At 50.5% G+C, this 12298-nt stretch overlaps 1 protein-coding gene across 2 annotated transcripts in view; it reads right to left on the bottom strand.

Annotated features, from left to right (window-relative positions):
* The window catches only part of GRHL3 (grainyhead like transcription factor 3), a 36118-nt gene extending 25112 nt beyond the window's left edge, over positions 1–11006 (bottom strand). The window contains exon 1 of one of the 2 annotated variants that reach the window (XM_021095540.2): positions 10864–11006. In XM_021095540.2, coding sequence (XP_020951199.1) covers positions 10864–10880 — 17 coding nt within the window. In that variant the 5' untranslated portion in view covers positions 10881–11006. Of the gene's footprint in view, positions 1–8165; positions 8372–10863 lie in introns of those variants that run through there. The other variant, XM_003127705.7, reaches the window with a different exon arrangement.
* Positions 11007–12298: the final 1292 nt, after the last annotated feature.

The raw sequence follows: 12298 nt of genomic DNA, 5'->3' as shown, positions 1-12298 counted from the left end.
TAAAACAGAGATTTCTGGGCCCACCCCTGAGTTCCCTGGTAATGCTGATGCTGGTAGTCTGAGGACCACACTTTGCAAATGACTGGTGTCGGACGTGCTTTTACAGAGGTGGGAACGTTCTGGGTGTGTTCCTTTCAGAGCCAAGAGTGTGTGAAGGATAGGGGTAGGTGAGAGCATGGGGAGAGCCAGGCTGGGAAAAGAGAGCCCCAGAGGTGAAGCGGCACTGATTAGTCTCCTAGTGACCAGATGCCACCCCCGCTTTCTAGGTGAGTTTCATTCATTCTCGCACACTATAGATACAGGAACAATGCCAGCCGCCATTTACAACCTGATACATGAACGCTTTCCACTCATCAGCTCTGTTCCTTCCAAGAACCCTACGAGCTAAGGATCATTTGCTCCATTTTCCAGATGGAGAAACCCGAGACTGGGAGAAGATAAGAAAATGTCCCAATTCAACCAGCTAGTCCATGACACAACCAGGATTTAAACCGAGGCTTGGCTAGTACCAAAGCCACACACTTTCCTCTAAGCCACCCTGCTTCGCCGTAGTCCAAGAGGGGAAACCGCGCCACAACAGAGGAAGGCCTTGGTGTGGGACTGAGGCACTGTGGCAGACTGACAGGTGGGCAAGGACCCTCACAAATCGTGCCACAGGAAGTGCCCTCCTGCTGCCTGGCAGTTTAAGCCTACATCCTCAGGCACAGGGTGGGAACAGCAGCCAGGCCACACCCACACCCCTGAGGGCAGCCGTCTCCCAGGGGCTTCACGGCGGGGGGGGGGGGGGGGGGGGGGGGCAGTGCCTCCCATCCCACTGAGCCCCAGGGTGTGGGGTGTTGGGCTCTGGGAGGGAGGAAGAGGGAGCTGTCACACAGGAAAGAGAAATGACAGAAACCTTCCCACTACAGGGCCACAGAGAGGGAGGCACACCCCAAGTTTCTGATGCTATAAATCAAGGGCCTTAAGATGAAGAGGTGAGAAGAGGCCCCTCCCAGCTGCTTCCTGGGCCTGGGGTTAGAGGAACGTACAGAGCAAGCCCAGGGGGCTACCCCACCCCCTCCCAGTCCCAGCATAAGCACAACTCGTACACCAAGGGGGCATGGGAGAAACAGGGAAAGGCCTGGGGGAGCCCCACTCTCCGGGTGCTTTGCGAACCCCAGTGCCCAGCACTGTTCCTTGTTCGTAAAATGAGTGTAAGAATAGCACCTATAATTATTAGGCCTGAGTGCATCCTCATGCAAAAAAATGCTTAGAACCGTCTCTGGCACGTAACAACTGCTTAATATATGAAGAATGATGGTGCCATGCCACGGAAAGGATATACTTGATAAAAAACTTTAGAATGCCCAAAATCTTGAGCCTATGGAATCTTTGGCTGTAGTTTGGTCTTCAGGTGTTGATATAATATTCCATTTATAATTTTTAATAAAGAAGTAACACACACACACACACACACACACACACACACACACACACGCAAACTGTGCTCTCGGCCCAGCTTGGAGCTAGACATCAAGGGCTTGAGAAGTGGTACAGAATGTGGTCACCCTGCAAGTCACTGGCAGAGCTGGGCTTAGAGTTCCAATTTGCTGAGTCTAGTTGAAGGACCATATTGGCTTCGATGAGCCATCAGCTACCTTACCCTACCCAAAAGTTAAATTTTAGAAGACAATGATAAAGTCACTTTAGAAACAAAGAAAAGGCCAGCGTGTGGTGTTCCTCCGGGGGGCTTTTCTGGCCTACGAGGGTCTCCAATCCATCCTGCCGGGATCCCAAAGTCTGATTCCTTGATACACAGCAGCTACCATACCTCAAGTGCTTACCATAGGCAGACACCTTTCCAGCTGTCTTTCTGCATCATCTTATCCACTCTGCACAACAGGGTCTAGGGAATTGAAATTTAGGTGGTATTTCGTGCTCAAGGTCACTCAGCCTAGTAAGTGGCAGAGGCTCAACTTGAACCTGGACTTGTTGGACTCCAAGATGTAGCTCTTAACTCCACGTTGGTATCCTTTCAAATGCCTTTCTGATTCTGGAAATTCCCCTCCTCTGGAATACATTGAACCAAGCTTCCACTGCAGGACAGAAAGGGATTTCCCACTGCACAAGGCAAGGGGTAGTTAGGGAAGAAGCAAGAGGACTGGAAGTTTCTGGCCAGATGCTGGGAGTGCTGGTGTCCTGCTTCCCACGCCTGCTCATGCTAACGATCACGTCATATTCTAGGACAAAGCATTTGGCTTCTAGAACGTCTTGGCTATGGATAAGGTTAGCCAGCATTGACTTACGTGCCAAATCCTGAAGTCCAAAACCTTTTGGCTCCCTGACGCCTTAAAGATTAAAACTGAGGGCTGAGAGACCAGGGGGCGCCGGGTGTGAAAAGTGTTCTGAGAAGCAGTGAGCCCTACTAATGGGAGACAAAGCCAGAACAAGAGGGGAGACGAGATGACTCGAGCCTATGCAGTCATCTTCCCTGAGGGCCTCCACAAACTCTGTTGGTGTCCCTGTCCAAGGCAGAACACCTCAGCTATCAGAAGATGAAAGGGGAATGGGGGAGGAGGGTACAGGGGGAGGACTTGGCCCTGGGCAGCCCTCTGTCATCAGCTCTTCACCAGGGCACAGCCCAGAACAACCTCTGGCACCATGGGAGGAAGCAGCACCAGGGGCATAGCCTTGCAGACCTGAGTAACTGTGTGTGACCGTGGGTGAGGCACTTAGTCCCTCTAAGGCTCATCTGTTAAATGGGCCTATTTGGCGTCTTCTGTCTGCCAGTCAGGGACTCTTCTAGGCACTGAGGAATCAACCAAGAAAAGACAGATAAGACTCTGCTTCCAGGGGACTTACAGTCTAATTGGGGCAGACAGACCAAAACAAGGAGGTGAATGAGTGAATTTTAGTTAGTGATGAGTGCTGTGAAGAAAACAAGAACACAGTCGTGTGAGGGAGTCACCGGGACTGGCTACTGCAGAGTGGGGATAATCTCACGGGTTGTTAGGAGAATTAGGGGCATTAACCTTAAGAAATGTGCTGAGCCTAGAGCCCGCCGGAGAGTAATTGCTTAGTAAATAAGAGCCGTCATCGCTATCATCATCATGACCATCATCGTCTTTGAACCCCCAAATGAGAGTAAAGGGGAGACTCTGCCCGAGGTTCTTAAATTAACATCCTCCCCAAGCCTCCTGTCTGTGAACCAGGGTCCATGTCAAAAACAAAAGAGACAGTGTAATAACCCCTTGCCTTGACTTTCACATTCATTATCTCGTGGAGCCTCCCAACACATAGGATGTGTTATTATCTCTGCTTCACAGACCAGGAAATAGACAACAGAGACTTATAGGTGACCTGTTACAGGGCACTGGCTGAGTGAGTTACAAAGCCAGTCTCCCGAGACCTAACTCTGTGACCATCACTCTTCCACCAACCACTGGTTTCCAAGAAGGGATGTAGAAGAAAAGGGGGAAAAGCCAATAAATCTTTTTTTTTCTTTTTCTTTTCAGGGCCACACCCACGGCATACGGAAGTTCCCAGGTGAGGGGTCGAGTTGGAGCTGCAGCTGCAGGCCTACACCACAACCACAACCACAGCCACAGCCACACTAGATCCAAGCCGCATCTGTAACCTACACCACAGCTCATGGCAACACTGGATCCTTAACCCACTGAGCTAGGCCAGGGATCAAACCCGCATCCTCATAGATACTGGTCAGATTCATTTCCACTGCGTCACAGTGGGAACTCCCCAAACCAATAAACCTTGGTGGCATCCATCCATCTAACCATCTATGCCTCATTTTCATAAATATTTATCAATACTTGTTATACTATATGCCAGGCCTTGTCCTAAGCAGACGAGATCACAGAGGTTGCATTTTAGGGGCAGGCAGACAGACATGACTACAAAAACAAATGAACAGCTACTATCAGGTGAAGAAAACTATGGAGGAAAAGAAGCAGGAGGCCTTCTGACCTGGCTAAACTCGGGGGAGTGACTAGATGTTGGTTGAGAAGAGAGGTGGAAGGGAAGAGGGAGCATGGAGACAGGTGGGAAGGATCTTGGACCTTCCAGATGAAAGGCAAGGTCAAAGGCATAAGCCCAGGATGGCTCCCAGAGCTTGTCTGCCTACTGTGTGGCTGGTGTGAGCCAGGTTTTTTGCATATGTTGCCTAGTTTCAGGGAAGGCCAGCCCACTGAGAAGGAAACTCAAGCCTGAGATTTGATAATCCCTTGCATTTGCATAGCATGCTATATTTGTCAATATGCGTCTCACACATGTGTCATCACCTCTTATCCTGCAATGCCCCTGTAAGGTGGGGAGGCAAGGTATGACTATCCCTACTTGATAGCAGGAAGAAAATGCACCACAGTGAAGGCCACTGGCTTGCCTAAGGCCACCCAGCTGCTATCTCATGGCACCAGGCCTTGAACAGAGGCTTCTGGCTTCTGGCCTCAAAAACCTTCATAAGCCTGCCTCCTCAGAGCCTCTCTGGTCTGGCTTCTCCTTCATCTGGGAGAGAGGAGAATAGGAGACCAGGACAGAAGAGCTCTGGAGTCTGCCTGAGGGCTCCTTCCTAGGCTGTGGGGGATGTGCAAACCGCCCAGGCAGGGGTTCTAGTGTGGGTGGGGTTTTTCCCCAGCAGTTTACTCTGGGCCCACAGCCTGGGAGAGGTGTGCTCCATGCCCAGTTGCACTCAGCCTCCTGACCCCAGCATACATCTTTCTGGGCATCAGGATGGAGGCAGCCTAGAGCACTGAAGTAGGGTTTCCTCCCAAGTCCTTTCAGACTCTAAATGCACACTGCTTTCTGGCCGAGCCACTTAAAACGTCCAATGAGACTAGGTCAATGTTCCTCAGTCATTCGTTGAGGCTTTTCAGGTTCCAGGTAAAGTGGAAAGAGACTTTAGAAACCCAGTCTCTGGGAGCAGGTGACTTGCCAAAGGACACAGAGCACATAACAGGATTGGGATTCGAGTCTCCTAGCTTCCCATCCAGTACTCAGCTCCATCACTACCTTATCTCAAAGGCATTTCAATAATTCGGAGGTGGAAAAATAAAGCCTCTTACTCAGTTTTACAGAGGAGAGGAAAACTCACCACCAAGGGAGTAGCCTCAAGCCCCACAAAAGGAGGAGGTGCCTGGCACAGGAGAGATCCAGTGATCTGGGTGTACCCCACTTCCCTGCAGCCGGAGGAGGAAGAGTTCCAGGGGCTGCCTGAGTTGGGTGTTGACACTGAGATACACCCAATGACTTGCCAAACCCTGCTGTGAGCCACCCAGCCTCATCAGCAGTGATCAATCACACTCACTAATTACCCACGGGGAGGCCCTGCCACGACGGCTCAGGGAGGAATCATTTTTCAGTCATCCCCATGCAAGGTGTTCCCTGGGCATGACAGGAGTGCTCCAGGGTTGTCGTGCTTACAAGTGGCCCATCTGGTTTCTGGATGCACAGGTTGTGAAATGTGCCTTGTCACATGGTGGGGGCTCATTTGGGGGCCTCAATGGGGAAATGGCAATGCCTAGGGCATGGCTCTAGAATGACTCCATGAATGAGGCAGTGTGAACTAACGGCTGCAGGGTGGGCCCCAGAGCTATGCAGACCTGGGTTCTAGTTTCAACTCTGCTGGTTACTAGCTGTGTGACTTTATGCAACTTGACCTCTCTGTGCCTCAATTCTCTTACCTGTTAAAAATGGGGGGAAATGAGAGCACTAAGCTCACAGGTTGTATGATACCCATTGTTCATTGAGGGCTTACCAAGTGCCAGATGCTGGCTCCAAATTTGCTAGTTACTGTTTTAATTTTTCCAACAACCTTGTGAGATAGTACTGTTGGAAAATGCAATGAGATAAGGGAGGCAAAGTGATCAGCATAGTGCCAGCACATAATAACATGAACTATTATTACTAATACTAACTTTGTGGGATGGCCCCCACAAACTGTATGACAACTCAGTCTCACTTTCTCCTCCTTCTAGTGGCAGGACACTTGGTGCTTGGAGAGTCCCAGATATAAAGAGGGGCAGCCACTGCCAGCTTCATCATCTGGATCCAGGTGGGCAAGTTAACTGAGGGCAGCCAGGCTCCAGCCAATGCTTCTAGTTGCATGTAAGTTAATTATGTGCCATTTTCTAATTATACCAGAAACTCACTTTCTCCCCTTTGAAAATTCTTCCCTTGACGGGAATTCTTCTTTCATGCTCTATTCTCCTCTCGGTTTCCTGTCCAATTTTCCTATTTTTTTCCCCCTCTATTGTTCAATTGAGATGTGAAAGTTGTTGCCATCCACCTCCAGACTCAGGGTACTACGTCCTTTCATTCATTCACTCACTGATTCATTCAACACTCACTGAGGGTTATTCTGTAATTGGCCCTGTGCTGAGGACTGGGACACAAAGGTAAATACTTCGCTGTCCCTATCCTCAAAAGGTCCCAATTCTTGCTGACCTCCTAAGAAGGCCCAGAGAAACAACACCTCATTCTGGTGACAGAATTTTCCTTCAAGACTTTCACTACATCAGGTGCTCTGACCTTTTTAAGGAGGCAAAAGGAAGAGAAGGAGGGCGCTGCCAGGATTATCTGCTCTAGTTTACAAATGGAAAAGCTGAGTTCCAGAGAGGAGGGAAGACAGGGAAAGAAGAAGGAACTAAGTTATTTTATAGGTCAGGCCGTGTACCTTTGCATCCTCATACATGCCCCGTGAGCTGCTGCGTGTTATCTACACATGCAGAAACTGACACAGAGGTTAGGGAGCTCATTCAAAAGTCACCAAGTCTGTATGTGGGGGAGCTGGAGCAAACACAGGTGTGACCCCACAGCAAAGCTCTCACCCTGCTGACTCAGCAACTACAGTGGAGATCAGAGGGGATCTGGGAGCCTTCTGCCTGCCAATCCTCTGCCAGGTCTTCTAGGCCAATGGTTCTTCACCTGGAACATGTATCAGAATCACCTGGAGGGCCTGTTAAAACACATATTGCTGAACCTCACCCCCAGAGTTTCTGATTCAGTAGGTCTAGGGTGGGGCTGAGAATTTGCATTTCTAAGGAGTTCCCAGGTGATGACACCGATGACGCTGGTCCAAGGACCACACTTTTGAGAAGAAAAAAAAAAAAAAATTTTTTTTTTAGGTGAACCAGTAATTTTCTCTTTTAAAAATAATGACTCTCTCTCCTCCCTCTCCTCATTTCAAAAGTGACACAGACTTGTAAAATACAATATATAAAATGTGGAACCAATAGAAAAATTGGAAGCAGAGCCTAGAATTCACCTGCATTCCTCTGCTCAGAGACAAACACTGTGAACAGCTGGGCATATCTCAACTTTCTGCAACATCTCTGCTGGTGGGAAGCAGGGTGGCACACTGGTGTGGAGCATCCTTTTAGCCCCTGCAAGATCCCAGCTCTTCAGTGAGATCTTGGGAAGCCGGGGACAAGCCGAAGTCTCCGCATCTGCAAAGTTGTATTTACACTCCCAACCCTGACTGGAGTGCTGGGAGGATTAAAGGATATGACGTCTGCATCAAGCACTGGACCCTGGGTCGGCTGTGGAATCAGCGCTCAAATAAAGGCTTGGCTATTATTTTTCTTTTAACCGAAAGGAGCTTCAGGTATGCTATTTGTTTCGGCCCTGCGGCCCTTCCTCCCCGCCCCCCTCCTCTGCGTGGACCCCTGAGAGACCCTTTTCGCTCCAGGCACCGACAGGGCTCTTCTGGGCAAGCTGAGCCAGCAGCGTGGAAGTGGCCACCACTGCTAGGGTGTTAGGGTCTTCGAGGGCTCTCGGCCCGGTTCCCCTGTTTTACAGCCCAGCCTTAATGAGGGTTTTTAACTTTTCATTCAGCAGCAGCGTAGCTCTGACTTTTAATAACACACCTCGTGCACGACAAAAATTTGCTCCTGGCAATCATGGTTTCGACCACAAAAACCACAGCGGGAGGCGTTCCTGGTTAACTCTTTCAGTGCTGCAGGCAGTCTGGAGCCCAGAGCTCCTGGCGCTCACGTGGAGCGGCGCCCCCCGCCCCCCAGCCCCGAGGTCTTAGTCAGGGATGGTTCTGGGCCCCCTCCCGCCCTCCACTGTGGCTGCAGCGAGCTCTCCAAGGTTTCAGGGAGGAAGCTGCTTCCAGAAAAGCGGGGGGCGGGGGAGGGCAAACTGCCGCAGCCCGAATGGGTCGCACTCACTTCCTTCTCTCTCCTCCACTGATAGACCTACTGCGTGCTGATCACTTAATCTCGATCCTCTCATTTCCTCGTTGGGCGAGACAGGACTGCGCAAGCCGGCTGAGCACCCAGGAGGCCCTCGACCACCATTTGGCCACCACTCCATTTAGGACTCTAAAGAGGGCAGCCTTCCTGCGGCCGGGCGCCCCCCGGGGAGCTGTTTTCCCGCGAGAGGAAGGCAGCAAGCAGCGACTTCCGGGATCCCCCACCGCCCCAGGATCCTTTGCGACTGGCTCTAGTTCCCCCAGCGCCTACGACCTGGGCTGGCGGCCCCTGGCCACTTGCAGAGGCCGCGTCCAGCCCAACCACATCAAAGGCCCGTGCGCTCCACCTGCCAGCTGCCTAGAGCTGGCTTCTGACTCCACCGCCTTGGCCTCCATGCTCCTCGAGAGCTGCCCTTCGAAGTGGCCTAGTAATCGGGCCCGCGTTTATGGAGCTCCTCCTCCAGGCCGGGTGGCCCACATATGGGAGCTCACTGTTTCCCTGTCCAGGTAGGTGTTTTAGTCCTTATTGGACAGAGAAGGAAACAGACGGCCAGGGAGGAGAAGCACATTCACCAGGATCCTTAAGTTGCTGACTGGTAGAATCACGTACACATCTGGCTTTTTCCACTACACCAGGGTCTAGCAAGACGTGGTTGTTCTTTGGGGGCTCAAAACGGACGCTAGGACCAATTCTCTTAACTCAGCCCTTTTAGGGGGACTGTAACAGCAACATCCCTGGCCACCGCAGCAGCAGCTCAAAACTTGCAAGCCAAGCATTTGATTCGCTGCCCACCCCCAACCCCTTATCAGTAAAGTCACTTGAGCCCCCAGGCACTGAGACTCCATCATTGTGATCTCTCAGGGTGACTTCAGAGTCTGCCTGCAATTACTCAGCAGGCACAGGTTCCTCTGACCCCACCCCAAAAGGAGAAGCCTCAACTGTCAGGAGATCTGACTTCAAAATCCAGTCATAAAGGAGGAGAAGAACAGGAAACGTCTTTGTTCATGTAACCCAGCTTCAGGATACTTACCCCCTAAGGGGCACCAATGAATACATTTTGGTCCACAGCCTCTGCTGTTTTAACCAACAGATCTAAGTGGGATGGAGACACATCACAAGATGGTTTTTTTTGTTTCAAAGAATAGAGAAATAGAAAGCAAGGGATTCCAAAATGCTCACTGATTGGTTGTTTCTGTGTGAAGTGACAAGAGAATTTTAGATTGCTTTGAACCACTTTAAACCAACTGCTTCAAACCAATTGCTTTCCTAAAGCTATTGGACACCCCAACACCTCAATGAGGTGGGTACCAATATGGCCACAATTTACAGGTGAGGAAACTGACACTCAGGTGAAGTGACTTGGCCAAGGTCACACAGCTAATTAATGGCAGAGCTGGGACTTGAACCCATATGTTGGCTCCCCTGCCCCTGCTCTTATTCCAGTTGTAAACACATCGTCAACCCCAGGGAGTTCATTCAAGAGAAATCTGATGCCCAGTGGTCGTACCATGAACATAGTCGGCTAACCCAAGAGAATCCAAGAGCTGACTCGTATCAGGGAAACTTGTCTGCAGTGAGGACCCCCCAACTGCTCTACTGTCAGTTCTTCAAGTTCTTAAAACAATCTATTAAGGAGTAGCTAGAGAAAAAAAGATGGTTCAACCCTTGACTCTGCCCACTCACCTCTGAGGGTGGCAGGAAGAGGGTAGTCTGTGTTTTAGAAGCCTGGCTTCTGCCAGCTCCCCAAACCCAGGCTACAGCAGCCCAGAGTCCCAGCCTCATCCCACCTTCTCTGAGGCCTGGACCCCAAGCAGAAATCCATGATGAAAGCATCACCCAATGGGGATTCTAAATCCCAGATGTGGGCAGAAAGGCCCCTGCATCCTGTCAGGCAAGAGAGATGACCTCGCTGAAAACCACGCTCACCTTCCTCCGTCTTTGAACTGCCTCTGAGTAAAATCAACGACGTTTTGTTGGACGCATCTTTAGACCACGGCTCTGTGCTAAGCGTTTTACAGCCTTTACCACACTTAACTCTCTCAAGAATCCTACAAAACGTTGTTGTACCCATTTCCTAGGTGAGGAAAATGAAGCTCAGGTCCGTTGAATGACCTGTCCAAATCCAGATCGCACAGCCCTTGAGGAGCGGAGGTCTGGTTTGAACCTAGGTCAGGCTGACTAAAGAGTGCGTATGTTTAACCAGCGCACTGTAACCTTCCCACTTGGGACTGTTCCAACCCAACAAACAAGTCCCCTTAGAGAAACCCAACACTTTGCCTACGACAGTTCTTAGAACCACCTCAAAGAAGTTCCTTTTGGCATGAAGATAGAAAGCCTAGATGGGATTGGAGCCGTCTCTGATTTCTAAGGCTCCTTCACAGTATCAGAAAGTGGTGCCGAAAGCCTTCACAGTTTCAGTCCTGTGTTTCCCCTGCTTGGCTCGAAACTGCTCAGCAGAGAGAGAAAGGAGAAAAAAAAAGATTTTCCCAGGGAAACTCAGCCCTCGCTTGAGATGGGGCTTGCCTCAACACGCCAGAATGAGATCGTCAGCCCATTCATTTACTCTTACAAATTGCTCTGTGCATCTTGGCGCCAGCCTCCCAGCTCTTTCCCCTTCTAGAAAGCCCATCCAGCCTCCACACTCAGCGCCAGGCATCCACCGATGTTTACTCACTCAAGTTCATTCGACATCTTCCTGCTCCCAGGCTCCCAGGCTCAAATGGTCGATGGGCACTGGGCACCGAAGCTCTGCTGACCGCTCGTCTCTAATTCTTGCCTGACACAGACATTCCCTGCCCAGGGAAGTGTTTGATTTATGTTGAGGTTTCAGTGTCGGGATTCTGCTGACAGGTAGGTTCCCGGCAGCGCTGGCGCTGATTGGCTGCAGGTACAGGTGCTGCCGACAGCAGGTATACCTCAACAGGTGCAGCTGTTAACTCTTGGCCTGCCGAGTTGGGGGCGGAGCCATGGGGGGGGTGGAGCTGACCAATTCCTTCCTTGGTGAGGGGGTGGGGGGTGGAGAGGAGGGAGGAGAAAAAAAAATGTGGGAGAGAAGATGGCTAGAGGAAAAGTACAGAGACAAACAGATACTTGGCTGAAGGAAATCCTGATTCCTGTTTCTGGTTAGTATCTTGGATACCCAAGACCATCCCCCTACACACAAATTCTTTTGACCCCTCCTCTGCCCAGCATCAGCTTCTTCACAGCCACTGGGCAATTCTCAAAGGAGAGAACATATCTTCCTCAGGGGGTCTATAGGTTTAAGTTCCCTTTCCTTTTTTTTTCCCAGAGCTTTCCCTTTAAGATAATGATACGTTATTTCTGAATAGTCTTTTTACAGTTATTCAAGTGATTTCTTTTGACTCTCACAGTAAATCACGGTATAAATATTATCATCACCCTCCCTTCCTCCCCAGCACTCACAATTGACAGGGGAGGAAATGGAAGCCGGAGAGGTAACGTGACTCGCCCAGGGGGACGTGCTAGTGAGTGTCAGAGCCCAGATGGGAATCTTCTGGCATCTCACACCAAATTTGGCAGTCCCTTTGAGCTGACGTCCGTGGCCTCAACGCAGCAGACATTTATTGAGCACCTGTTGTGTGCCAGGCCCTACTCTGGGTCCTGAGGGGACAGAGGCCAAAAAGACAGGGTCAGTGCTGTGGGAGGAGTGCTGTGTTGGTGGCAGGGGAGTGAGGGAGTAGAGTGGGAGGCAGGCTTTTCTTTGGTGTGATGCACATCTGAAAGAGATGTGAGCAAAGCACATACCTCTGGCCAACACAGAAGGGATGGAAAAGTGGAAGTCGGTCACCTGCAGAGCCTTAGCTGGCCAGTCGTTTCACATACTCTAACAAGTGTTTCTTTTGCTTTGGAAACGCAGGAGAAAGCAGATGCCTATTAGACGGTAAGCAATTGTGGAGTAATTGCCGTGAGCTCTCTTCTATAAAGAACAAGGTCGGTAAACCCAGAAGATCCACAAACACAAACAGGAGAATAGTAGAGCTTTTTTTAGAGCTTCCACCAGGATTAATTTGAAATTACGTCTAAGCCAGTCTTGGTATCTTTTGTTTTTCCTCTCTGTCCTCCCCACCCACCCGCTCCTTCCCTTTTGG

This window comes from Sus scrofa, chromosome 6 (genome assembly GCF_054392235.1).
Source record: "Sus scrofa isolate SSC_HxYL_T2T_F1_AM1 chromosome 6, Sscrofa_HxYL_maternal_Yorkshire_Landrace_v2.0, whole genome shotgun sequence".
Classification (NCBI taxonomy): Eukaryota; Metazoa; Chordata; class Mammalia; order Artiodactyla; family Suidae; genus Sus; species Sus scrofa.
Note: the sequence above shows the minus strand (reverse complement) of the source record. Positions and strands in the feature narration are given on the sequence as shown.